We start from the raw sequence: 24701 nt of genomic DNA, 5'->3' as shown, positions 1-24701 counted from the left end.
CTTTTACTCCTAAGAGGGGAGCTGGCAAAACTTCCACTGAAAACAAACTTCTGAGTTTCTCAGACCCCTAAAAATCAGAGCCGACATATAACCTATCAGGCAGTTGTTAAAACCCTCCCCCTCTCCACGCTAAACATCACTGTCGTGTTACTGCCGTCTTGACTACAGGAAGCCCCTATCTGGGCTTCCCTGGTGCTCAGTGCAGTCCATCCCTGAGTTGGGAAGATCTCCTGGAGAAGGAAATGGCAACCCAATCCAGTATTCCTGCCTGGGAAATCCCGTGGACTGGCAGGCTACAGTCTATTGGGTTGCAAGAAGTGACTAAACAACAACAACAAATGCCTCTGATAAATATTTTCACCTACCTAAGCATCAATTTAGTACTACCATTCACTATCAGCTCATCAAAAACCTGACCGTACGAACATAACACTGAAACCATGACGAGCACACAAAGCTAAAGCACACGATGGGAGGCACAGTACAAAGAGATGAAGAGTCAGGCGGTCAGTTTCACAGGTCTCTTAGGGTACAGGTGGCCACAGCCAAATAAAAAGATTAATCACTTGGCTAGCCTAAATTTCATTAAGCATTTAAACACTTACGCAGCTATTATAACTCCTTCCTATATAGCTCAGAGTTAAGAATCTGAATAAAGCCACATTATTTCTACCCTCAGTTCATATTTGTATGTGTGTATATTCATCCACATATTTCCCCAAAATTGCTTTCAACTGAACCAAAGAAATTGTATAAAGTTGCTTGCTGTCAACTTACAGCTTGTCCATTCGCTTCATAAAGTGGGCATTTTTGCTTGATCTTGGCCAGTTCCATATTTACTTGTTTGCTGACCACAGCCATGGGATTCCCTCCTAGGAAAAACTCCAACAATTAAATTCACATACCTTATGAAAACGGAACAAAAACTTCAAAGCAAAAATATTTTTACTCAAATTTTAAAATGTTAAAGCTTAGGGTATGTGAATTAATACCAAAAAAATGCCCAAAGTAAAACAAATATATAAGTAAGCACAAAGAAGAAAGCAAAACACTGTGTGCGTGTGTGCTCACTCAACCTATTACCAAAAATCAGGTAACATTACAGATCCTTCTAGACTTTACATGCATAAAATTAGACATTACATACAAAAGGATCACAACACACGCACTGTTTTATAATCATTTTTCAACTTAGCAATAAATTGTGGACATAATTTCATGTCAATATGGAGCTACAAATTTTTAGCAGCTGGACAGTTCTCACTGCTTAACGATTTAATCTTCTAATCTGCAGTTTCTGTTATCCCACACTGAAAATGTTTTGAACACAATATGGTTCACTTGTCTATTTTCTTTAGATTAATTTCCTAGAACTGGATCTGCTAGGGCAAAATCTACACACATTTTAAATTATGCACATACTGATGTATCTTTTCAGAAAACTGTTTGCCAATTTACCTTTCACTAACACTGAAAACAGGCTTCCCAGCTGGTGCAGTGGTAAACATCCCACCTGACAATGCAGAGACACAAGTCTGATCTCTGGGTGGGGAAGACCCCCTGGAGGAGGAAATGGCAACCCACGCCACTATTCTTGCCGGGAAAATTCCACAGACTGAAGGTGGTCACAAACAGTTGGACATGACTCAGCAACTGAGCACATACACACAAAACTAAGAACAGAATCCTAACCAATATATTTAAAAGCTGAATCTATGACTTTATAAGATTAAACCATTTTGTGAGTCTCAGACCCTGAAATCATAACACAAAACTAAGAACTACTTACCAAGACCTGTTACTACCATGGCTCCAAGGTCAGCTACATAGTTTCCTTTGCGAAATGTAGCAACTCGTCCACCCACGCGATCCTGTTTTTTAAAAATTAAATGGCTAAAATTAATTCCAGTTTAATCATAATAACCTGGCAAAGTTCCATCTCAGGCCTCTTTGATAACTTAAAAAGAAAAAGGTGTAGAGTTTACATGGAGTATGATGTTAGCTCAAAAAGCAAATGAAGTTTAACTATTTGAGGGAATGGTAGATAATGAATGACACATAAGAGGAACAGAATTAAGTGCTATGAGGTAGGAAAAAATTTAATAGTCAGAAGACATCAGTTATAGGTACTATTAGCTCTCAACCCCAACATCTCTAATACCACTTATTGTAAAGGCTGAGCAAGGGCCACCCACATAGAAAATACCTGCATACAAATTTCAACACTTAAAGTCATTTTCCTACCACCATGTTCTGACTCTTGTCCCCCAGTGTCACGGTCAGCTGTGACTGACTTGACAGACAATTTCTCTGAGAAATGCCTCTTCAGTGCAGCCTCATGCCCAAGGGCAGTGTCTACTGAACATGAACCGCTGACAATACCTCTCATTTCTAAACAGGCCCAAGTGTTATCTTTGCTGACTGGAGATTTTCAAGTATAGGAAAATCTTACTGAGCTGCAGTGAAACCTCAGTCATGAGTTACATGAGTACTCTGTAAACTCCAGACCAACAAATGAAAAAAAGCAAAACAAAACAAAAATCTATACACATGGGTAGGAATCATAATGATCCTCCATTATTCTTTACTGTATTCTCAGTATATAGGATACATAGGCACACAGATATTTTCCAATTAAGGAGTAAAATATTATTTTTAGTAAGACTGTATCACAAATTGTTTATTTTGATTTCCCCATACTATCTGAAAAGAACATTAAAAAAAATTAAATTTAGATTGTACTGCACGAAACATTTTGAAAGCTTTTATAAAATTTTAAATGGTTTAGGTTATGTGAGAAGTGTTTTTTAGTTGTTGCTATTGTTTTTTTTAAGTGGCAGGAGTCCACAGAGGTCTTTAAGCCACTGAAAGATAATTAAATTTCAAAAATTACTCATAAAAATGATTTGAATAGTGACGTCCTAATGGGATGTTCTTTTTTTTTACTCTGTGCCATCATCCTCGTCCTCCTTCCGCTTCCATTTCTCTCTCTGGACTAATGGTAAGGAGCCAGTATCTTGGGTTCACCAAAGCTGTAAAAGACGGCTGCTGCCTGAGAAGCAACTCCTCTCCCTTCACTATCGAACAGAATATAGTCACCGTGTTCCACCACTAAAAGTAACTGCATTCTATAAAGGGTATTCCAACAAAGCCCCCCAATTGAAAGTTGCTAATTATAAGAAACAATGACCTGAAAATATATACCAAAGGGCTATATAGATTATTCATAAACTCTAAATACTCACTGAGTCCTTTTCAAAGTTTTGTCAAAAATGCTTTACTCGATGTAGTTATTAACACTATCAAAATACTTTATTATTTAAATCAGTTTGGTTTAGTTCAATTTGTATGATTCCTTAATTTACCACAGATAATTTCCTTACTATATTTTCATCAGGTTGGGCTTCTAAACCCAAACTAAAATTCTTACCCTGGCTTCCAGAAGTGTGACATCCATTCCAAAACTTTGTAACTGACGAGCTGCTGCCAAGCCTGAGACCCCAGAGCCTATGATGATTACCTTTCCTGTCTTCTTAGCTGAAATTAAAAAATGAACAAAAATTAAAACACGTTATAGTTTTAATAGTTTTTATCATTTTTTATCAAGAAAATTTCTAAATTCTTTACATTATGATATCTCACAAAGTAAATAATTCAGTTATTTTCCAAATATGAAAACTAAATGAATACAAATTAACAAATATCTGAGACTTATGCTTTAACTCAATGTTGAAAATTTATAAATGGAATTCTTTATCTTAAAATTTACTTTCTCATTACTTCAGTCATGTGCTTCAGTGTCTGTGACCCTTGGTAAACTTATTATGCATAATCTCCCATATTTGCCTCACAATTGTAACTAGGACAATTTGAACAGTCAACCAATTGATTCTTAAAGCTATTTTCTATAAGCTGTACTTCTGCAGTCTTTCCTTTTCTTAAAAATTATTAAAGCAGAGGGGACTTCTCTGGTGGTCCAGTGGTTGGAACTCTGTGCTCTCAATGCAGGGGACACGAGTTCAATCCCTGGACAGGGAACTAGACCCCACATTCCACAACTGAGAGTTCGAATGCTGCAGCTAAAGATTTGGCACGCTGCAACTAAAAATCCCATATGCCACAACTAAGACTAGGCATAGCCAGATAAATATATAAATTTTAAAAAATTATTAAAGCAAAAAAATAAATGTATTATAAACAGGTGTGTGTGCTTAGTTGCTCAGCTGTGCCCGACTCTTTGTGACCCCATGGACTGTAGCCACCAGGCTCCTCTGTCCATAGGGACTCTCCAGGCAAGAACACTGGAGTGGGTTGCCATGCCCTGCCTCCACAGGATCGTCCCAACCCAGGGATCAAACCCAGGTGTCCCACATTGCAGGCAGCTTCTTTACTGTCTGAGTCACCAGCGAAGTGCAAACAGACAGAGAGATACATTAATTCTCAGAATACCCCTATCTTCTGATTCCTGGCAGACACTATCCAGACACCACTAAAGGGGTAAACAGCATTGAAAAATATAAAAATGCAACCCTTAGCACTGCACTAAAGAACTGCTCAATGAGAGAAAACAAACTTCCTACTTTCATAACTGATCTTTTTCATTTTTAATAAACTATCTTTGTTTTTTTCTTAAATTGGAAATTCATATCTTTTACCAAGTATTTTATCAAACCAGAAATTATAGGGAATTCATATTTATAAGATTTTACTTTAAATTTGAGTTACAAGAAGATAAGCTTGGGAATATTCTGGCTCTAAATATGGATTCAGAAATCAAAATAAAATGCTAAAGGCCTCCTGGAATCTAATCTAAAACAATGAAGCTCATTGGCCAGTCCTTACTTGGGAGCGGCTTTATCCTCTTATAGATGCCGAAGTTGATAAGACCATGACGCTCTAAATAACTGTGAACTCGGTGGACAAGCACAGTATCACCTACAGAAAAATTAATTTAAACACGTTTATCTTTTTAGCACTTTAAATGGAAAACTCTGATTCTTCTTTATTTCTCCATCATGAAATCATTCTATTCATCTTTTCCATAAGCTTCAAGTCATATGACTCCTTTAGAAAAGTGATTTTGAGAACTGTTAGTCCACATGGTAGTCCAAAACGCCTATCACATAATCTTGAATTTTTAAGAATGACATCCCAATACAGATGAAATGAAGGACAAAACCAACCCTTTAAATAGTAGTATTATGCTCATTTACTTTGGGAAAAACTTTACAAGACCACTGGTGGCAAGTGGGAAATGAGAAAGCCAAACAGACAGCCAACTGAATGCCACCAAAGTATTCTGTGGATTAAAGTTGGAACACAGATCTGGAGAGATTATTAGCAATTTCTTGAACTCCTTCACCTGTCAACACAAATAAAAATTGAGAACAATTACAAACACACGGAACAGTGTTGCTAAAAGGTTCACTTTTGCACAGCACAGGTGTGAAATAAAATTAATATATGTATGAAAATTAATTAACAAATTCATTATCAAGGAGCCATGAGCTTCTGGAAGAAAATGTCAATTTTCACAATTCAGTTCAAGACCAGTCCTATGGCAAATGCTACTTACTGTTGTAAGGCGCTTCTAATTGTTGGAGAGTAGCTTCAAATGTCAGCTGAATCTTCGGATTATCCAACCACAGCTGCAACTGTAATTGAATGATAGAAAACTGTATTACATACAACTAGACATATACTATTTGATTGCCTCAAATACGGGTTTTCCTTTCTATGAAACAGTAAGGTTTTTATTTCTGACAAAGAAACTAATGAAACACAAAACCATGGCAAACGAGTGAATAATTAAAGAAGCTGGGAAATATTTGGCCTACCAAGTAACTTGCCAAGATCATTCAGCTGGGGAGCAACAAGGATTTAAACCTAGATTAGGTATCTCCAGAGATACTGAGTTGATACAAAATTAAATGATCAATTAGATATGTGGTGACATGTGTGCACAAAAGAGAACTCCTCAGTTATTAGCCTGCACAACTAAATGAATTGGTATACCATTTACTGAATGAGGTGAGGGACACTGAAATAAGAGATCATGAGTTGAGTTTAAAGACAATAAGAGGAGCTGAAGACTGGCACCTAGATATGTAGCTGGAGTTCAGAGAGTTGAGGTTTAGAGCCTCTTGCTTATGGGTATAACTGAAGTCAAGTGTGCAGAAGAAGGGCTCCTAGCAGAAAATACAGGGGAGAGAGGAGAGGACCTTAAGGACCTCCAGCCAGTTCACACAGTTGGCCTGTTGTTAAGGACAACCCTACAAATCATTCAGAGAAGACAACAACCAGGGAAGCAAGAGGAAAACTAGAATACTGTGTTAAGCTAAGGAAGCTGTGTATTTAAGAAAGGAATCAATTATTTCTAATACTGCTGAAAAAGCAGTAAAATGAGGAATGAAAAATATTATGGTACAATCAATGGCCTCTAACATGAATTCTCTTCAAACTGAATACATACCTACAAAAGGCAAGACCAGCGGAATACTATCATATTTAAGTCTTAGCTAAAAGTTAATAAATACTGCTCCATCAAATTTCAAAGGAGTTAATGTGTAAATAAATTCAGTTACAAAGAGATATGACCAAATTCATATCACAAATTTTCTCTGTGGCCACTGTCAAAAGGAAAATGGAATTCCTCAATCATGCTGTGGGCCCAAGCCCATCAAACCTCAACATAAGCTTCTTCCTCCTTCCATCTTATAATACAAAGCTCACATCACAGGTTCTAGTTGAATAATTCTAAAATTGTGGTTTTAAAATCTGGAAGCAAAGGATGCAATTTAACATGAGACAATTGACACAGTCCTTATAGGAAAGAATGACTTAAATTCTGTTTTTTAGCCAGAGACCACAACTCTAAACCTGCGCTAGTCCTTCCCCAAATCTGAACTTCTGTCACAGGGAATGAATCAGAGGAAACAAACTGCTATAAATCTACCACTGAAATTCAAGTAAAAAGTGAAAACTTCCCTCAGATGAAAAAAAAAAATGACAATTTTGTCTGAAATCTACTTAGAACAAATGTTAACAAGCTACACACAGAAGCTGATTCAATTATAAGACAAATCAGCCTCAAAAATGCACATTAAGACTTTTCCATTCACTTTTAAAAATATCACCCAATTTTTCTATACAAACCTACCAATCAATCTAGCTAAATGGCATCTAACAATCCAAATTTAGCAGTAGTTTTACAATCTAATGGTCAAAATGATGTTAGTGGTGAATAAAAAGACATCTCTGAGTATCTATTCAGCTATAACCAAAATAGCTGAAATTCAACATGAGTTTCTTCTACTCTGTTTCACCCGAGTATAACAAATGGAGCTTCCCTGGTGGCTCGGCCAGCAGGTAAAGAATCTGCCTTCAATGCAGCAGACCCTGGTTCAATCCCTGACTTGGGAAGATTCCCTGGAGAAGAGAATGGCTCTTGCCTTGAGAATTCCAGTATTCTTGCCTTGAGAATTCCATGGACAGAGGAGCCTGGCAGGCTACGTCCATGGGGTCGCAAAGAGTTGGACACGACTGAAGTGACTAACACTTTCACTTCCAGAGTATAACAAACATGTTCTGAACAGTATACAATTAAAGAATTTCTGATGGGACTTCCCTGGTGGTCCAGTGGCTAAGACTGTGTTCCCAAAGCAGGGTACCTGGCTTTGATTCCTAGTCAGGGAACTAGATCCCACAGGCCAACTAAGACCCCAGAGCAGCCAAATTAAAAAAAAAAAAGAAGAAGAAGAAAAAGAACTTCAGATGAATAAAGAACGTAAAAGAAAAATTCACAGAAGAAATGCAAATGACTAACAAATATGAAAAAGCAATCAGTCTAAGTAATCAAAGAAATGGAAGATAAATGAAATGATCTTGGCCTACTACAGCAGCACAGATTATCATCAATCAGACCATAAAGAATCTGCCTGCAATGCAGGAAACCTGAGTTCAGATCCCTGTGTTGAAAAGATCCCCTGGAGAAGGCAATGGCTACCCACTCCAGTATTCTTGCCTGGAAAATCCCATGGACAGAGGAACCTGGTGGGTTACGGTCCATGTGGTCACAAAGAATTGGATATGACTGAACAACCAACACTTTCACTCAATGAGCGCATCAACAGGGTCAGGCTCCCTGGGAAATAATCTGACAACATGTATCAAATCTTAAAAAGTGTTCATACTTTTTGAGAAGGTAGTTTTCCTTCTACAACTCTATCTAGAATTCGATCATAAGGAAATAATCAGAGATGAGAGTCAACAATGTATAAAGCTGTTCAGAGCTTCACTTTAATAAGTAAAATGGACATTTAACTGTCCAACAGTTAAAAGTATGACCCATCTGTCAAATAAAATATTACACAGATATTAAAATCAATCATTTAGCCAGAGAAGGATGATGAACCAGATGAGCAGAAGAGAATAAGGGTTTCTCTTATGCTGAGAAGAAAAGACAAAGTGATTATTTTTAAACGTTTATAAAGATTCTTATTGTGTGTTTATAAGGTTACTGAAGAATGAAAAGAATCCAAAGAATGCATGGAAGGAGGATCTCAATTTTTTAAGAAAAATTATATACATTTAAAAAAATACGTAGAGGAAAAAAACTAATTTTTAACAGTGGTTATCTCTGGATAATAGTAATATAGATAACTTAAATTTCTTTCCTCTCTGCTTTCCCCCCTGTATTCTATATAAAATAATATGTACCTTTTAGAATTCAGGTGGAAAAAAACTAACAAGGAAACTTACTGTGCGATTTCTAATGAACAGAAAAACCTTCTGGGTCTGCTGTGGTCCACTGATGATATCCGGAAAACAGGCTGCTTCTTGAGAAGTCATCCGGTCATGAGGAAGTCTACTCTGGAAAGCTGCACCCTCCACACCTAGCAAAAAAAAGCAAAGGGTTTCTGGGAAATGTGCAAGTGAATGTAGAACTAGGGATAGTTGTTATGCCTCAAACTCCTTTCCATGAAGAACTTCTATAGAGCTTTGCCTTGTTCACAGACTGATCTCACTTCCTTTTTTAAAAAAAACTTTCAATTTGCTCAAAAGCTGAAACACCCTTAAAAAGTAGTCATTCTTTTGAGCTTAACATTCCTAAAATCAGTTTACTAATGAGAGAAACAATATACATTAAAAAACGTAACAAGGCATTTAGAATCTTTTCTTCATCCACAGAAAGCTTTAAAATACTTGAGGACACTCAACTAAAATTAGCACCATTAACAGTATACAATAAATCTTAAAACTAAAGAACAAGAGTAAAGGAGAAAAGACTAACAAGAAAGCAAAAGAGGCCATGGAATGAAAAACACAATCACATACTTTTTTAGGACAACAATAGGGAACATGAAGAGGATCTAACGTTTAAAAACAAACATATGGTCTCATCAATGGCACCATCCATTAGTTCTCATAATTCAATTGCTGGCAAGCAGTGACAGAAATTAAGCAGACTACAATGAAGAGACAAAAGAAAGCAAGAAATTCATCTTTTCTGGTAGAAACATTAGAAATGCTTTACTACTAACTGCAAGTAAAATATGTCACTGCATATACTATATAGTACTACATATACATATATATAATTTATTTAACAAGTGTAAGTCTTAAATTGGGTATTAAATTGAAATTTTTATAAGCTGGTAGTTAAGTACATCTTTATAAGATATCCTAAGAAATACATTTACATATATTTTACTTTTATTTCTAAGATGATCTTCCCCTGGTAGTCCAGTGGTTAGGACTTGGTGCACTCTATATAGGATGATCTTATAAATATATATTTAACCATTAGCTTCTGCACATATCAAAACACAATATAAAGAGTTTAAAAATTCAGTATCATTGAAGTAATTATGTAAGTAATAAAATAGGTACCAGATATCCATATTTAATCATTTAAAAGCACAAAAAAACAAGAAGTTGGAAGCACTGATAATGGAAGCAACACTAAAGAAAAGGCATCAGTAAGATTAGGAGAACAAAAAGAACAAGGGAGGTAAAGATGTAACTTAGAAAATTACAGTTAAGCTATTGAGGTATTGTTTCCGTAAAGACGTCCAAACACTATTTAGAAAAAAATAATGATTAATGAGAGGTTAAGCAAAAATGCCTAATGCTACTGTATATTAGGGAATACTGTTCTTGGAAACACGCAGTAAAACTCATTCATCCACAGTAAGTAATGAGGGCACAAACAATGTATTCACAATAGTAGATCAAATTAATAATCCTCACATTCAATGAATCACAACCTAAAATTAAGACTCTCAGGGAAATTGTTCTCCAAGAAAAAAAAAAAAAAGTAACAGCCATACTGTGGAGGGCAGAGCAGGAAATCAAGGCATGAAAAGAAGAAATGCTGATTATCAGAAGTAGAGGTTATTTCAGTAAACTGAAAGTTTCCAATACTTTACAGCTTCAAAGTCCCCAGTCCTGTATTCCCAAATCATAATAAATAAAAAATAAAGCCAAGTCCAAAATCATGTCACATTTATAAGAAATATTATCTACTCAATAACCCTGAGTATTTGAACCAAATATAGGTTATATCTTGGTATATTTCATGAGTGTATACTATTAACAAGAAAACCAATGAACTCTATAAACTTTACTTCTCCTTTCCCAAAACAGGGTAGTTTTCTTTCTTAGTTATATTATCTTCTATATGTATGTTTAATAAGCGGTCCCTGACTATCAATGCTATTGCAAAATACTATTGTCATGACAGCCAGAAAAACCATGTGGGGGGGGGGAACTAACTAAATTTTACATTATATACGGTTTCTCACTCCAAGTGTTATCAACAGAAATCACTTTAATATAGTTGGCTAATTTGAGAAATCTGGAGAAAATGTAACAATTAAGAAATTTTATATCAGTCACAAGTTTTAAATTATCTTTTGATCAAACATCAAAAGTTTAACGAAAGGAATTAAAGAAGACCAAAGTTGTAACATTAATGTACATGTGGAATAACAGTATTCTCCATCTCTAACTTCTGCATAACAGCTAAAAAAAAAAATTATGCTTAAAAATAAACTTTTTAAAAATGAAAAACGGACCCTAAAAATTCTAATTACTGCCTTCCTTCTAGCTTTTAAGGATGAGACTAGTATTTTAAGAAGAAAACCATTATCAAAATCAAGATGAAAAGTGTACAAGATTTTAAACATCTAACTTTTCCCCAAAGAAACAAAAAATTTGAAAACTAAACTGCTCAGAAGCTAAATCAAAACATTCTTTTAAAAATACTGCAAAATGAACAGAGCACTATCTCCTTTAAAGGGAAAAGTCTTACAGAACACAACTGTCTCTAACAATGTCCTTACTGAAAGCACCAACAGCACACACGACCCACAAGTAGCTCACGCCTGGCTCTGGAGCGGTTCTGTGCTTTGGTGCTGTGTGCCCTTTAACAGAGCCTGCTATTCTGGAAGTTCAGAATGCTTCAAAGACACTACCTTCTGTTTCTAAAAGCCCCAAGGCTGCCTACATAACCAATCTTGCCCTCTGTTCGTCTTTCTTACCACTCCAGCACAGGATATTTCCAGCATCACCTTTCAAAATGCAGTCATGCTAAAGCTTAACTGCCCTGTCTAAGGGTCTGACTGGCTCATACTTTCTCTGAAAACAAAGTAAAAGTAGTTACATATTTAAAGGAATGACTTTCTGAATCTATTAATTAGACAGAAAAAGGGAGGGGGAAAGTGAGACTCCAGGACCATTAAAAACATTTCCCCCCAGTTCTGTTGGAACACAGGCAGCATCTTGAATAAAGTAACAGAGATATGACAACAGAAGAGAAAAGACCTCCATGAGAGTTTCTCGGCTTTCCCCACACTTCATTAAAGTAGATAAAATTTAACTATAACTAGATTTCTAGCTAAAGGATGGAAACAAGAGCCTGATAAGATGTACATATAAACTTCCTAAAATTAGTAACTATAGATGCACCATGTATTAGTGTTAGTCACTCAGTCATGTTTGATTCTGCAACCCCGTGGACTGTAGCCAGCCAGGCTCCTGTGTCCATGGAATTCTCCAGGCAAGAATACTGCAGTGGGTAGCCATGCCCTTCTCCAGGGGATTTTCCCAACCCAGGGATCAAACCCGGGTCTCCTGCACTGCAGGCGGATTCTTTACTGCCTGAGCCATCAGGGAAGCCCTGATGCACTACATGCAGTCTAAGAATAGCTTAAAAATAAAAGAATAAAAAGAGAGAAAAAGGAAGAAAAAGGAGAGCATTTCTTATGCTTTAGATTTTTAACTTTTAGGGTAAATGCATACTTTAAATGATTCTATGAGGGAGAGTGTAAGGAATAGTATATGCATAAGAAACAAGACCTCTGCGTTCTCACTCCTCCGCTGCTGGTATATCCCTAGTCGAGTCATTTACTTTGTGCTTCAGGACCTAACTGATAAAACAGGGGTGATGCAAATACCATCTGTTTGAAGGGAGAAAACTAGGTAAGATGACCTCAAGTTCCCCCCTCATTTTTAAGGTTTAGGATGTAAATACCAACTTGATGTGATTTTTTAAGGTCAAGATATGATCCTGGTCCCAAGATACTCATGAGGGTCACATGGTTTTGTTAAGAGAAGAACACTGATTACTTATAAGCATACTTTTCTAACTCGGACTGATCATATCACAAACGCAAGCTTCTGAATAAGCTGAACAAGATCTAAAGAGACCCTGACAGGCTCAGAACGGTCACCGCCACCCTGGAAGCACCTGAAGCTCACGCTCTGCTCCTATTAAAGGAGCAGCGCCGGTTCATATGGAGTCTGTTTTTACTCTCAGCAATACGACACACTGTTCTCTTAAGCGAAAGAGTCAATTTATTAATTATTCACGTAAAAACAAAAAGCAACAAGAAAACTCTATTTCTTCAATATTAAAAGTTCTAAAAGCTATCCCTGCTCCTCGGCAGTTCCATAGACGATCCAATCATGCATCATTTGATGAAAAGCACTGTTGAAGATTTATCTGCCAGATAAATGAGAATTTTAACTCCTCTAAGACAACCATGTACTGATTATCAAACTTCAATCCTTTGGACAGCATTTAAAGAAGTCTACTTCTAACATTCTGAATCCCCTAGATACTACCACTGAAGTATCTTTGATCCAAGATAGTAAAATACAAATATTCCCTGGACCTGCTTACACAAACTGTAATAAATAATTTTGAAGTAGATTTAAGAGTTGAAAAGTGACAAACTCCAAAAGTGGTATCTATTCCAAATCTATCAAAATGTATATGCAAAATAGTTTTGAGCACTGGCATATACAATAACATCCTTTAAGAGGTAAAGGATGATATCCAGACAATTCTACTTTAGATTCCTGGAACAAACTTTAACTGTTCCAGACGGGCCCCTATAAATCATTTAACCCTTTACGTTTTCCTAGAAGTTAAAAATCTCATAGTTTGGTCTGAAAATAAAAGAGTGCTTTGAGCAGACTTTTAAAAAAAAATTTCATGTGAGAAACAAAATGTTTAAAACTGAAAAATTAACTATGTAATAATGTTAGTTGAAAAACTGTATCCAATACCACTTAACAATCATTTCTAAGGAGTCAACTTGCCCACATAATTCCTTTGACTAATCTTAGAATGCCTTTCCATCCTATTTTTCAGCCTATGGCTTCCCCTTTCTGTGTATTATTACATTATAGTTCTGTGTAAAGGTCCCATGATTTCTAAGCCTATGTTTTATATTATGTTTGCTGTTACTATAAAGTCTGCTGGGGAGAAAAGTGCCCGCCATCTCCTCAAAAATATGAAGAAGAGTGGAGGGCTGAGATCGGCCTGAGGACTTCAAAAGATTTTGCTTGCCTTTGTTCTGGCTACACTTTCTATTATACTACTCTATCCTGTGGCTCATAGTCCTTCCTTGCGCTTCTGGCTAAAATGGGGTACCACAGCCAAAGACACTCGCAAGCATCAACCCTGACTTGGCGGCTCTTGCTAAGTGGCAAGCATCTAACGCCACCCTCACCTGATGCTTGGCCGTCTCCATACCCTCCAGAACTGTCGTCTTGAAGTCCTCCTGCTTGCCCTGTGGAAGGAAAGAGGAGAACTCAGGGACCTTACTCCATAAATTGAGATAATATCTGGACATATAGTTGGGATAATGTCTGGCCTAACAGTTGGTGACTCATGACTTCACCACCAACTAGTAAACCCATATTCAGAGAGCTCTTTCTTCTGGAATCAAGGCCCAGGGAATCACATTATAGTGTTCCAAATTCTGGTCAGGAAATGTCAACTTTGCATGCTCATTCTTGTTGAAAGGTAGCAGAAAAAGTACGTAGTATTTCTAATTGCTAAATCCTTGCTGTCAGTCTTAAATGTCAAGACTGGATGGGGAAAAGGGATTCCAAATGTCTTTTACTACTTATTGCTAGACTGAGAGTGGGTGTGGCAAGGGCTCTAGGATCTGGAGTGGCAACAATTCAGCATTCACTCAATGTCTCTTAAACTTTACCTTTCTACCTAAAAAGTATATATATATACACACAAATATATATATAAGAAAACAAACAAAAGACGTAATTTTAATGAGAAAGTCTCCCCTTGATTTCAAAGAAGGGACAATAACTACAAGATTCAGTTCCAAAAGAAGTTTCATTCACTATACAAACTACACAGTGCCAGATCTGAACATGCCAGCGCTTCCTTAGAAAACTTTAAAACACAACATAAGCCACCTCGTGGTTACATGCCAAGTACTGCAGAGAGACACAAGGGAAAAGGCTGAAGCAGGGAAGACTGTGGGGAGCTTCTACCTCAAGCTACACAATAAGCCTGTAAGAAATTTTCTTCATTGATTAATGTACAGAAATAGCTTCAAGAAAAGTATCACAGCTTGAAAGTTCAATCTGAGACAGTTAGATCATCTTTAAGACTCTTCCAAAGTCAATCACCAAGACAGACGCAATGGTCATCTTAAGCTTCTAGCCACCTGATACACTATGTGTATGATACACAGTGTGATCTCTGGAAGATATGAGACACTATCCCCACAAGATCTAAAACTTGACAAGCTTCATTAAATAGTTTGAAAGAATCTCAACTAGAAAGCAGACTGATTATTCCATCATTTGAGTTGAGAAAGCAGGAAAATAAAACTAACATTACCCCCTTACTGTAAGAAGGATTCTATGACTGTGATACTTAAAACAACACTTTGATCGCTAAGTGTATGAAGGTATTCAGACATAAATGATTTTTTACAACATTAAAATATGCTGCTAGATGGTATATGATCTGCTTTGAAAGGAGAATAGAATCTCATTCTAAAATTATTGCACATTGCTCTTGTATGAAGGGTCCTTTAGGTTCCAGAAGATTATGCTTCTCAGACAAGTTACAAGGTGTGTGGATCTGTTGTTTACAGCCTTTGAAAAACGGCTTATACATATGAAGAGATAACTCCAATTATGAATCCAATCTGTAAATCTATCTTGAAAATGCAGGATCTACATTTAAAATTTTATTTTTAAAGTTTAAGGTAAAAAAAGTTCATTCTCAATAAACACGGATTAATTCATTTAAAAATCTTTCAGAGTTGAAAAGTTTCTGAGTAAAAATTATTGTCATAACTTTGGTTCCAAAATAGAACCAAACTAGATCAGAAGATTAAACTATATTTTAGAAAAGAGGGGAAAGGGGCTCAAAACAATGAAATCATTTCCAAGAAGAACATTTAGGCATTAGAAATAATAATATAGCTCGTCTTTAGCAAATTATGTTCCTGGCTTAACAAAGAATGAAAATAACCATCTCTTGTCATGATGGTATCTCATCACTTCTTAGTAAGTAAAAACAAAAAACACTTTCAAGCCTGCCATCAAGTATTAATTATTTTAATCCTTCTTATTTCTATGATTTTCCTTCTTCTCCCACTACATGTCATACAACATGTTATGTACTTTATTCACTGATTTTTTTCTATCAATGGTACTTCATAGAAATATGGAGTTCTTATCCTTGACTTATGTACTCAGAAGGGCAACAAGGAAAGGCAGTCTTTCTTGTCTTCTGCTTTCAAAGAGGAACTAACAAAATTCTTATAAAGCCACAGTTTTTTTTCTTTTTGAGACTGTTCCTTGATAAAAAAAAAAAAAATTGGAGGAGAAACAACGAAAATATCCAATACATTGGGAAGATTTTTAAAAGGTATCTCTTATAACAGCAGTCAAAAAAAAAAAAAAAAAAGACGTGAAACTCTGAGGTATTACTTAAGCAGAGAAACAGGAGAAAACCAAGCAGAAGGCAACCCACTCCAGTATTCTTGCCTGGAGAATTCCATGGACAGAGGAGCCTGGTGGGCTATAATCCATGGGGTGGCAAAGAGTTGGACATGACTAAGCGACTAACACTTTCACACAGAAAAATGTTTGCAGCTAACTTTACATCCAGGTAGCGTCTCTGACTAGAACACATAAAATGCTGTATTCATTTCTTCTTTGGGTCTTTCAGGTCTAGAACTTTTCTTCTGACAGTGGTACAAAGACATGGAACATCAGGCAAATATGGTTTTTGTTTTCCATAAGCTCAAATCCAAAACAGAAGACAAAATTACACAAAGCAACTTTTTAATATTAACTTAATTTGGCACTCCTGCGTGAGAAGACTTCCTGTTGTTTTTACTCCACTCCCCTCTACCACACACACAAATACACACACACAAAATCCTCAAGTCTGAATCATAGACCCTTAATATAGTTTATTTGTGCATATTTTCTCCAAGTTCAAAATCTTTTTGGTTTATTTTACATAGCAGTCTTTCAGTCATCCTCTAATAAATCTGCAGATACGTTAAGTTATTCTTGAAGAAGAGCGAAGTACTTTAGTTATAGTCACACTACTGAATATTTTTTCATCTTAATTCTTAAAACTCTTAATTCAAAATTCATACTCTTCCAACATCTTCAGAGGAAGTCTGTTGCTTCCAAATATTTTCACTTAGCCAGGCATGGAGGTGAGAATCATGGTTTACTGTTCCCATTAACATACTAAACAACATATTCATCACATTTTGACTAGTTTCTTGGAAACACATTGATAATTTTTATAAACATTTTGACGAACTTCTAAATCTTAGAGGAAGCAATCATTTTTAAACAGAAAATCAATCAAAATTTTACCAAATTTACAGAATAAAAATGACTGCCAAGGATTGACTTCAATCAAACCTGACAAACTAGCAAAGGGAAAAAAAAAAATCTCAAAAACCCATCTTTGAATATACAAGTTTCCACTATATTAACACACTAGTTGAATTTCTTAATAACCTCACAAATTTAATGTTTACTGAAAACCCAAACAAAAACTGTCACACACAAAATCAAAGGTAGAATAGTGTGTGTGTGTGTGTGTGTGTGTGCGCGTGTGCACGCACGCACTCAGTTGCATCCAACTCTTTGGGACCCCATGAACTGTAACCTCCCAGGCTGTTCTGACTGTGGAATTTTCTAGGCAAGAATACTGGAGTGGGTTGCCATTTCCTACTCAAGAGGATATTCCTGACCCAGGGATCTAACCTGAGTCTCTTCTGCCTCCTGCATTGGCAGGCAGATCCTTTACAACTACACTATCCGGGAAGACCTGAGTGTCTACTTTCAAAGGGTTTATGATCTACTTGGGGAAAGACGAAAAAGTACCTGGAAACTTTTATTTTAAAGAGGAAACAAGTACAGACTTAGGGGAATCATGGAAGCTTTTCTGAACAAATCCAGAGAGATCTGGAGAGACTGGGGGTGGGGGGGAGCAGTGAAACCACTGGCATGGCCCAAAACATTTACAAAAGCAAGGAGAAAAGCACAGATACGGTATGTGCAAAGAACTGCACACAGCATGCTGCTTAATGAAGGATATGATCTCAAAGAGCAGTGGGAAACACACAGGATAGGCAAAAATGCACCACCTTCAGGGCCAAAACTTAAACTTGGTTTTATTGGTAATGCAGTAAAAATGTATGATTTTTACCAAGAAAACAATAAAACAAGTGACATTTTAATTAAACCAATCTGGTCATTTTGTACCAGATATATCAGAGGGGAAAGGTGAGCTAGATGAAGGAGATTCAATAGAAAGACTACTGAAATAATTTGGATATGAAGCAAAATCCACTAAAATTAAAAAGGAGACAGTAAAAATGGATAAGGCACATAACAAGTCAAAGTTGTGCACAGGAAGACACATGACTTTTCAAGAGAGTTGATGAAAGAGATAAGGTAATTTTAAGATGACTGCAAGCTTCCAAAGTTCAGGAGAATGGACTTCAGTAATAAAATGTATAAAACAGTAAATCTGGGAGACAGGTTAGTAAAATTAAATGGGCTCAGACGGTAAAGTGTCTGCCTACAATGCAGAAGACCCAGGTTCAATCCCTGGGTGGGGAAGATCTCCTGGAGAAGGAAATGGCAACCCACTCCAGTATACTTGCCTGGAAAATCCCATGGATGGAGGAGCCTGGTAGGCTACAGTCCATGGGGTCGCAAAGAGTCGGATACCACTGAGCGACTTCACGTCACTCTAAAGATGGTGGGAACTTAAAGACTGGAACTCACAAGTGAGAATGGGACTAAGAAATTTTAAATTAGCATGGAGGTAAAAAGAGTCTGAAGCAGCTATATGTTTATCTCATAAGGAAAGACGCCCTTTCAAAGAAGAACTGGTCCGTGAAAATGACAAAAAAAAGTTAAAAAAAAAAAATTGAGAAAAGCTGAGTTATTGGTGACCATCCCCAACCACTTCATGCTGCTTTTCCATCCTTGCTTTAGTGACAGGCGGCTTAAAAATGGTATATACTCTTTTCTGCTAACTTTTTCACTATGACTTTCAGCAGAAGAATAAATGATCTATAGCAGCTGAAAGGAATATAGGGGCTCAGAAAGGTAGACCTAAATTAGCCTAAAGGAGCCTCAGGGGTTCCTTTGAAGTACATCAGAGGCATTTAAAAACACCTAACACTGACCAATGGAGAAGGGAATGGCAATCCACTCCAGTACTCTTGCCTGGAGAATTCCATGGACAGAGAAGCCTGGTGGGCTACAGTCCGTGGGGTCGGACATGACTGAGCGACTAACACACACACACACTGATCAATACTCTCCAACAAAATTAATCAAAATGAAATCTCCAATTAGAGCAGCAATTCTAGGGTTACACTGTCATTTAAAATAATGAACTAAGAATAGATAACCTTAAAGTGTGAAAAGCAAGAAAACTGCTGCCTGAGGTAGGAGCCTGCCTGGAATTTTTTCACTGTACCACTGGAAAAAGTGTGGTACAGCATTTGCTCCAGAACTTAACATGGGACGGAACTGAGAAGCTCAGCAGCAGGGATCCTATATAAAAGAAAGTAAAGGCCCTACAAGCTAGGGACGAAAGCAAAACTTTTAGAAACCAATTGGAAGAACTGACTTCTTCCATGTTATTTCCTTCCACATTGCATAGAGCAGATTTTCCTTATTTTGTTGCAAAATCTTGGTTTGTAGTTCACTTTTCAAAATGTTGCAAGGAAAATCTACAATTCGGATGCTATGCTATATTGCTCAACTACCAAGCTTAATCTATGTCTGAGTAGTTAAAAACAAAGCTTATTTTTGTAGTTATTTACCTGCTTTTAAAAAGTCCAATATGACGGTACTGGCACAAAGACAGAAATATAGATCAGTGGAACAAAATAGAAAGCCCAGAGATAAATCCACATACCTACGGACACCTTATCTTCAACAAAGGAGGCAAGGATATACAATGGAAAAAAGACAACCTCTTTAACAAGTGGTGCTGGGAAACTGGTCAACCACTTGTAAAAGAATGAAACTAGAACACTTTCTAACACCATACACAAAAATAAACTCAAAATGGATTAAAGATCTAAATGTAAGACCAGAAACTATAAAACTCCTAGAGGAGAACATAGGCAAAACACTCTCCGACATAAATCACAGCAAGATCCTCTATGACCCACCTCCCAGAATATTGGAAATAAAAGCAAAACTAAACAAATGGGACCTAATGAAACTTAAAAGCTTTTGCACTACAAAGGAAACTATAAGCAAGGTGAAAAGACAGCCCTCAGATTGGGAGAAAATAATAGCAAATGAAGAAACAGACAAAGGATTAATCTCAAAAATATACAAGCAACTCCTGCAGCTCAATTCCAGAAAAATAAATGACCCAATCAAAAAATGGGCCAAAGAACTAAACAGACATTTCTCCAAAGAAGACATACAGATGGCTAACAAACACATGAAAAGATGCTCAACATCACTCATTATCAGAGAAATGCAAATCAAAACCACAATGAGGTACCATTACACGCCAGTCAGGATGGCTGCTATCCAAAAGTCTACAAGCAATAAATGCTGGAGAGGGTGTGGAGAAAAGGGAACCCTCTTACACTGTTGGTGGGAATGCAAACTAGTACAGCCACTATGGAAAACAGTGTGGAGATTCCTTAAAAACTGGAAATAGAACTGCCATATGACCCAGCAATCCCACTTCTGGGCATACACACTGAGGAAACCAGATCTGAAAGAGACACGTGCACCCCAATGTTCATCGCAGCACTGTTTATAATAGCCAGGACATGGAAGCAACCTAGATGCCCATCAGCAGATGAATGGATAAGGAAGCTGTGGTACATATACACCATGGAATATTACTCAGCCATTAAAAAGAATTCATTTGAATCAGTTCTAATGAGATGGATGAAACTGGAGCCCATTATACACAGTGAAGTAAGCCAGAAAGATAAAGAACATTACAGCATACTAACACATATATATGGAATTTAGAAAGATGGTAACGATAACCCTATATGCAAAACAGAAAAAGAGACACAGAAATACAGAACAGACTTTTGAACTTTGTGGGAGAATGTGAGGGTGGGATATTTCAAAAGAACAGCATGTATACTATCTATGGTGAAACACATCACCAGCCCAGGTGGGATGCATGAGACAAGTGCTCCGGCCTGGTGCACTGAGAAGACCCAGAGGGAGGGGATCGAGGGATATGTAAAATATGGCTGTCATATCAATGTATGACAAAACCCACTGGAAAAAAAAAATAATAATAAATAAATAAAATAAAATAAAATTAAAAAAAAAAAAAAGATGGTAACAATAACCCTATATGCAAAACAGAAAAAGAGACACAGATGAAAGAACAGACTTTTGGATTCTTGGAGAAGGCGGGGATGTTCTGAAAATAGCACGAAACAAGACTATCAAGGTTCAGCAGCCAGGATGCATGAGACAAGTGCTCAGTGCTGGTGCAGTGGGAAGACCCAGAGGGATGGATGGGATGGGGAGGGAGGCGGGAGAGGGGATCAGGATGGGGAACACATGTAAATCCATGGCTGATTCATGTCAATGTATGGCAAAAACCACTACAATATTGTAAAGTAATTAGCCCCCAACTAATAAAAATAAATGAAAAAATAAGTTATTAAAAAAGACACCTGCAAAAAACTGAAAAGAAAAATAAATAAATAAATAAAAATAAAAAGGCCAATATGGAACTTTATTCTGGACCTGCTATCAAAAGAACCATTATACCTTTTCACAACTGATAACCATGAATGTATTTCCCAATAGGAGAATCCCCTTTTCCTGCTCAGGTAGGTTTTTCAGAATTCTTGCTATCCACACCTTCCTGGGTTATGATTAGAGGCTCCCTCCGTCTGAAATATAATTTGAGTCTATGATACTATGAAAAACATACAACTTCTTAGAAATGCATTAATCATATGTACTCTTCTATCTTCAAATATCAGAAGATGCTAAAAAACAGCAAAAGTAAAAACAATACTACTTTCAAATGTTTAAAACCTCTGTGACCAGCAAATATGGCAAAATTTAACATGTTATATCTTAATAGTTGACACATGGATTTACACTGTTATTCTCTGAGGGAAGGCTGTATTTGCCAAGATTTGCCACTCTTCCAACGATTTAACATATGAAAGCTTAAAAAATGATCTATCTTGCAAAGAAAGATCTATTCATATTACTGAAAATGGGCTTAAACACTTGCCAGTTTCCAAAAGTGACAGAATATATATGTCAACCTAGTCCATAACCTCACCTGATTTTTTCCTGATTAAAATGCCAACCCAATGCAACTACAGATTATCATACTAAGTGAAGCAAGTGAGAAAGACAAATACCATATGATATCACTTATATGTGTAATCTAAACTATAACCCAAATGAACCTATCTATGAAACAGAATCACAGACACTGAGAACAGTGTGGCTCTTGGTGGCAACCTTAGTGGCTGCCAAGGGAATGGGGTTTCAGGGCAGGATGGATTGAGAGGTTGGGGTTAGCAGATGTAAACTGTTATACACAGAATGGATTAACAGTAAGGTCCTACCGACCACTATATACAGAATGGGTAAACAGTAAGGTCCTACCGACCGCTATATACAGAATGGATTAACAGTAAGGTCCTACCGACCGCTATATACAGAATGGATTAACAGTAAGGTCCTACCGACCGCTATATACAGAATGGATTAACAGTAAGGTCCTATCGTATAGCATAGAGAACTATATCTGATATCCTGTGATAAACCATAATAGAAAAGAATACTAAATAAAGAATATACATTTAACTAAATATATATATATATGTACGTATAACTGAATCACTTGGCTGTGCAGCGGTAATTAACACAACATTGTAAATCACCTATATTTCAATAAAAAAACCTCCACCAATCCACTTTACTCCTGGTTCAACTCTGTGTTTAATAAATACAAGATGTTTGTACACAAAGTGAAGTGCATATGTTCTCATTTGATCCTCATATCAAGACCCATTTTGCAGATGACAAAATCCTCACAAAGTATCCTGCTCTTCTATTATCCATGATCACATCAAATAAACCATGGCAGCAAAAAGAATACAAGGAGATTATAAAAATAAAGTTGTTCAACTAAACAAATTACTGTTTTGTATTAATAGAAAATAAAGCAAAATAATAAAATAAAATCAGTCATTAAGAAAAGCAGCACAATCTCTAAAAGACCAAACATAACTTGGTAGCATCTCATTCAAAGGTTCTTATCAGCCAAAAGCAGTAGACAGTTAAAAATCAAGGCTCTCAAACTGCTTCATAAAAGCCTAACTTCATTCTTTCATGTTTAAAGTACAACTTCCAAAACCCAATTTTGGGAAAAATATCTAAAAACAACTTCTGAGATCTCATCAAACTTTGAATAGACTTTTACTGTATTGTTTCTTCATTACTGTCAATTAATGTATCTATAAACCTAAACTGGACTGTGAATTTTTTGTAGGACAGTCTTCAGCCTTGAACCCTCAGAATCTAGCACCATGCCTGGAATAAAACACTATAGTTTTACAATTAATGTATGTAAAAAATACAGAGAATGAGCAGCTGTACATTTGAGGGAATCTTACTTTGTGTAAAAAATGTCTCTGTAATAAATTTTTCTCCTCCATACTATCAATCCCCTTCCTTGTTGGGTTTCTTTTTTTGTTTTTTAATTCTTCCAGTAAGTAAAGAATCTGAAGACTTCCTTCCTTTCCACCCTTTCTGCCTCAAAGTCTCTCCAAATTCCTATTCTTTAACGTAACACTTAAGGGTATTTTGCCATTGACAATAATACAGCTGTATCTCATATCAAGCTACAAATTATCTAAGAGTGGGGACCATGTATTGGATAATAATATACATTTTGGTCCATTTTTAGTAATCTCTCAAAATATAAAAATTTTGTTGATTTGATCTAGATTACCTTTTCAGGCTGTGACATTTTCCCCCAGATCTCTAGTAAGTTATTCTGGTGCATAGTTCCAAATCAGAACACTGAAATGATGCTATACAAAAAAAAAAAAGGCAAGAAAATTAATCCCAGGTCTGTTTTCTAAATGTATGCATAACACTTCATATGATAAGAAAAATCAAATGATTTCGGCACTTAATTGACACTATAAGCCAAAATGGCAACATAAACAACTCTCCAGGAATGAATTTCCTAGCAACTTCTATTAAATCTATAAAAGAGGGTCTGTTGCTGGGTATGGGGGCTGTGCACTTGTAGGCATGGAGAGAGAAAAGCCTGCAATAAGCCACTAGAGAGCACTTATAGCATGAAAAACAAAAACATTCACCTGATCTCTGACCATAACTATCCATGCTGCTGAATCCAGCACTTTCACTGATTGCAATCAGCGTCACTGACTCACAGGGAAGATGACCAGGGCATGTTGTAAACAAAGAACTATGAAAAATATAAGGACCACTTACAAATATTGGGAATGACCACTGATATTTCCTTTTGAAGTAAGGTCCATCTTCAGCTCTTCTCTGGTCAAATTTAATTGTATCAAGTTCTAAAGCATTTTGATACAAATTTAATTGTATCAAGTTCAGCATTTGCTGAACCAAATAAAGCAATTCATCAAATTTTTGGTCATCAACCTTTTGTCATATGGATATTTTCCTTATAATATTCCTTGTGATCAAATTTCAGTTTTAAGCTAAATTCTTCTACCCATAAAGATACATTTGGAATATTTTCTATAAATTTAGTGGGGTTTTTTTGTATTTTTACTTCTTAAGGTTACATCTCCTTTTGTGTGATTTTTAAAATATACTTTCAATCTACAGCATGATTATTACAA

General features: G+C 36.4%; 1 protein-coding gene across 2 annotated transcripts in view; it reads right to left on the bottom strand.

Annotated features, from left to right (window-relative positions):
- The window catches only part of KDM1A (lysine demethylase 1A), a 63901-nt gene that overhangs the window by 21619 nt on the left and 17581 nt on the right, over positions 1–24701 (bottom strand). The window contains exons 3-9 of one of the 2 annotated variants that reach the window (XM_043445550.1): positions 14022–14081; positions 8761–8894; positions 5576–5654; positions 4843–4935; positions 3431–3537; positions 1790–1871; positions 778–872 (exon numbers count right to left, since the gene is read on the bottom strand). In XM_043445550.1, coding sequence (XP_043301485.1) covers positions 778–872; positions 1790–1871; positions 3431–3537; positions 4843–4935; positions 5576–5654; positions 8761–8894; positions 14022–14081 — 650 coding nt within the window. The remainder of the gene's footprint in view (positions 1–777; positions 873–1789; positions 1872–3430; positions 3538–4842; positions 4936–5575; positions 5655–8760; positions 8895–14021; positions 14082–24701) is intronic. The other variant, XM_043445551.1, reaches the window with a different exon arrangement.

This window comes from Cervus canadensis, chromosome 24 (genome assembly GCF_019320065.1).
Source record: "Cervus canadensis isolate Bull #8, Minnesota chromosome 24, ASM1932006v1, whole genome shotgun sequence".
In the NCBI taxonomy this organism is placed as follows: domain Eukaryota; kingdom Metazoa; phylum Chordata; class Mammalia; order Artiodactyla; family Cervidae; genus Cervus; species Cervus canadensis.
This window is presented reverse-complemented; position numbering and strand designations above follow the sequence as displayed.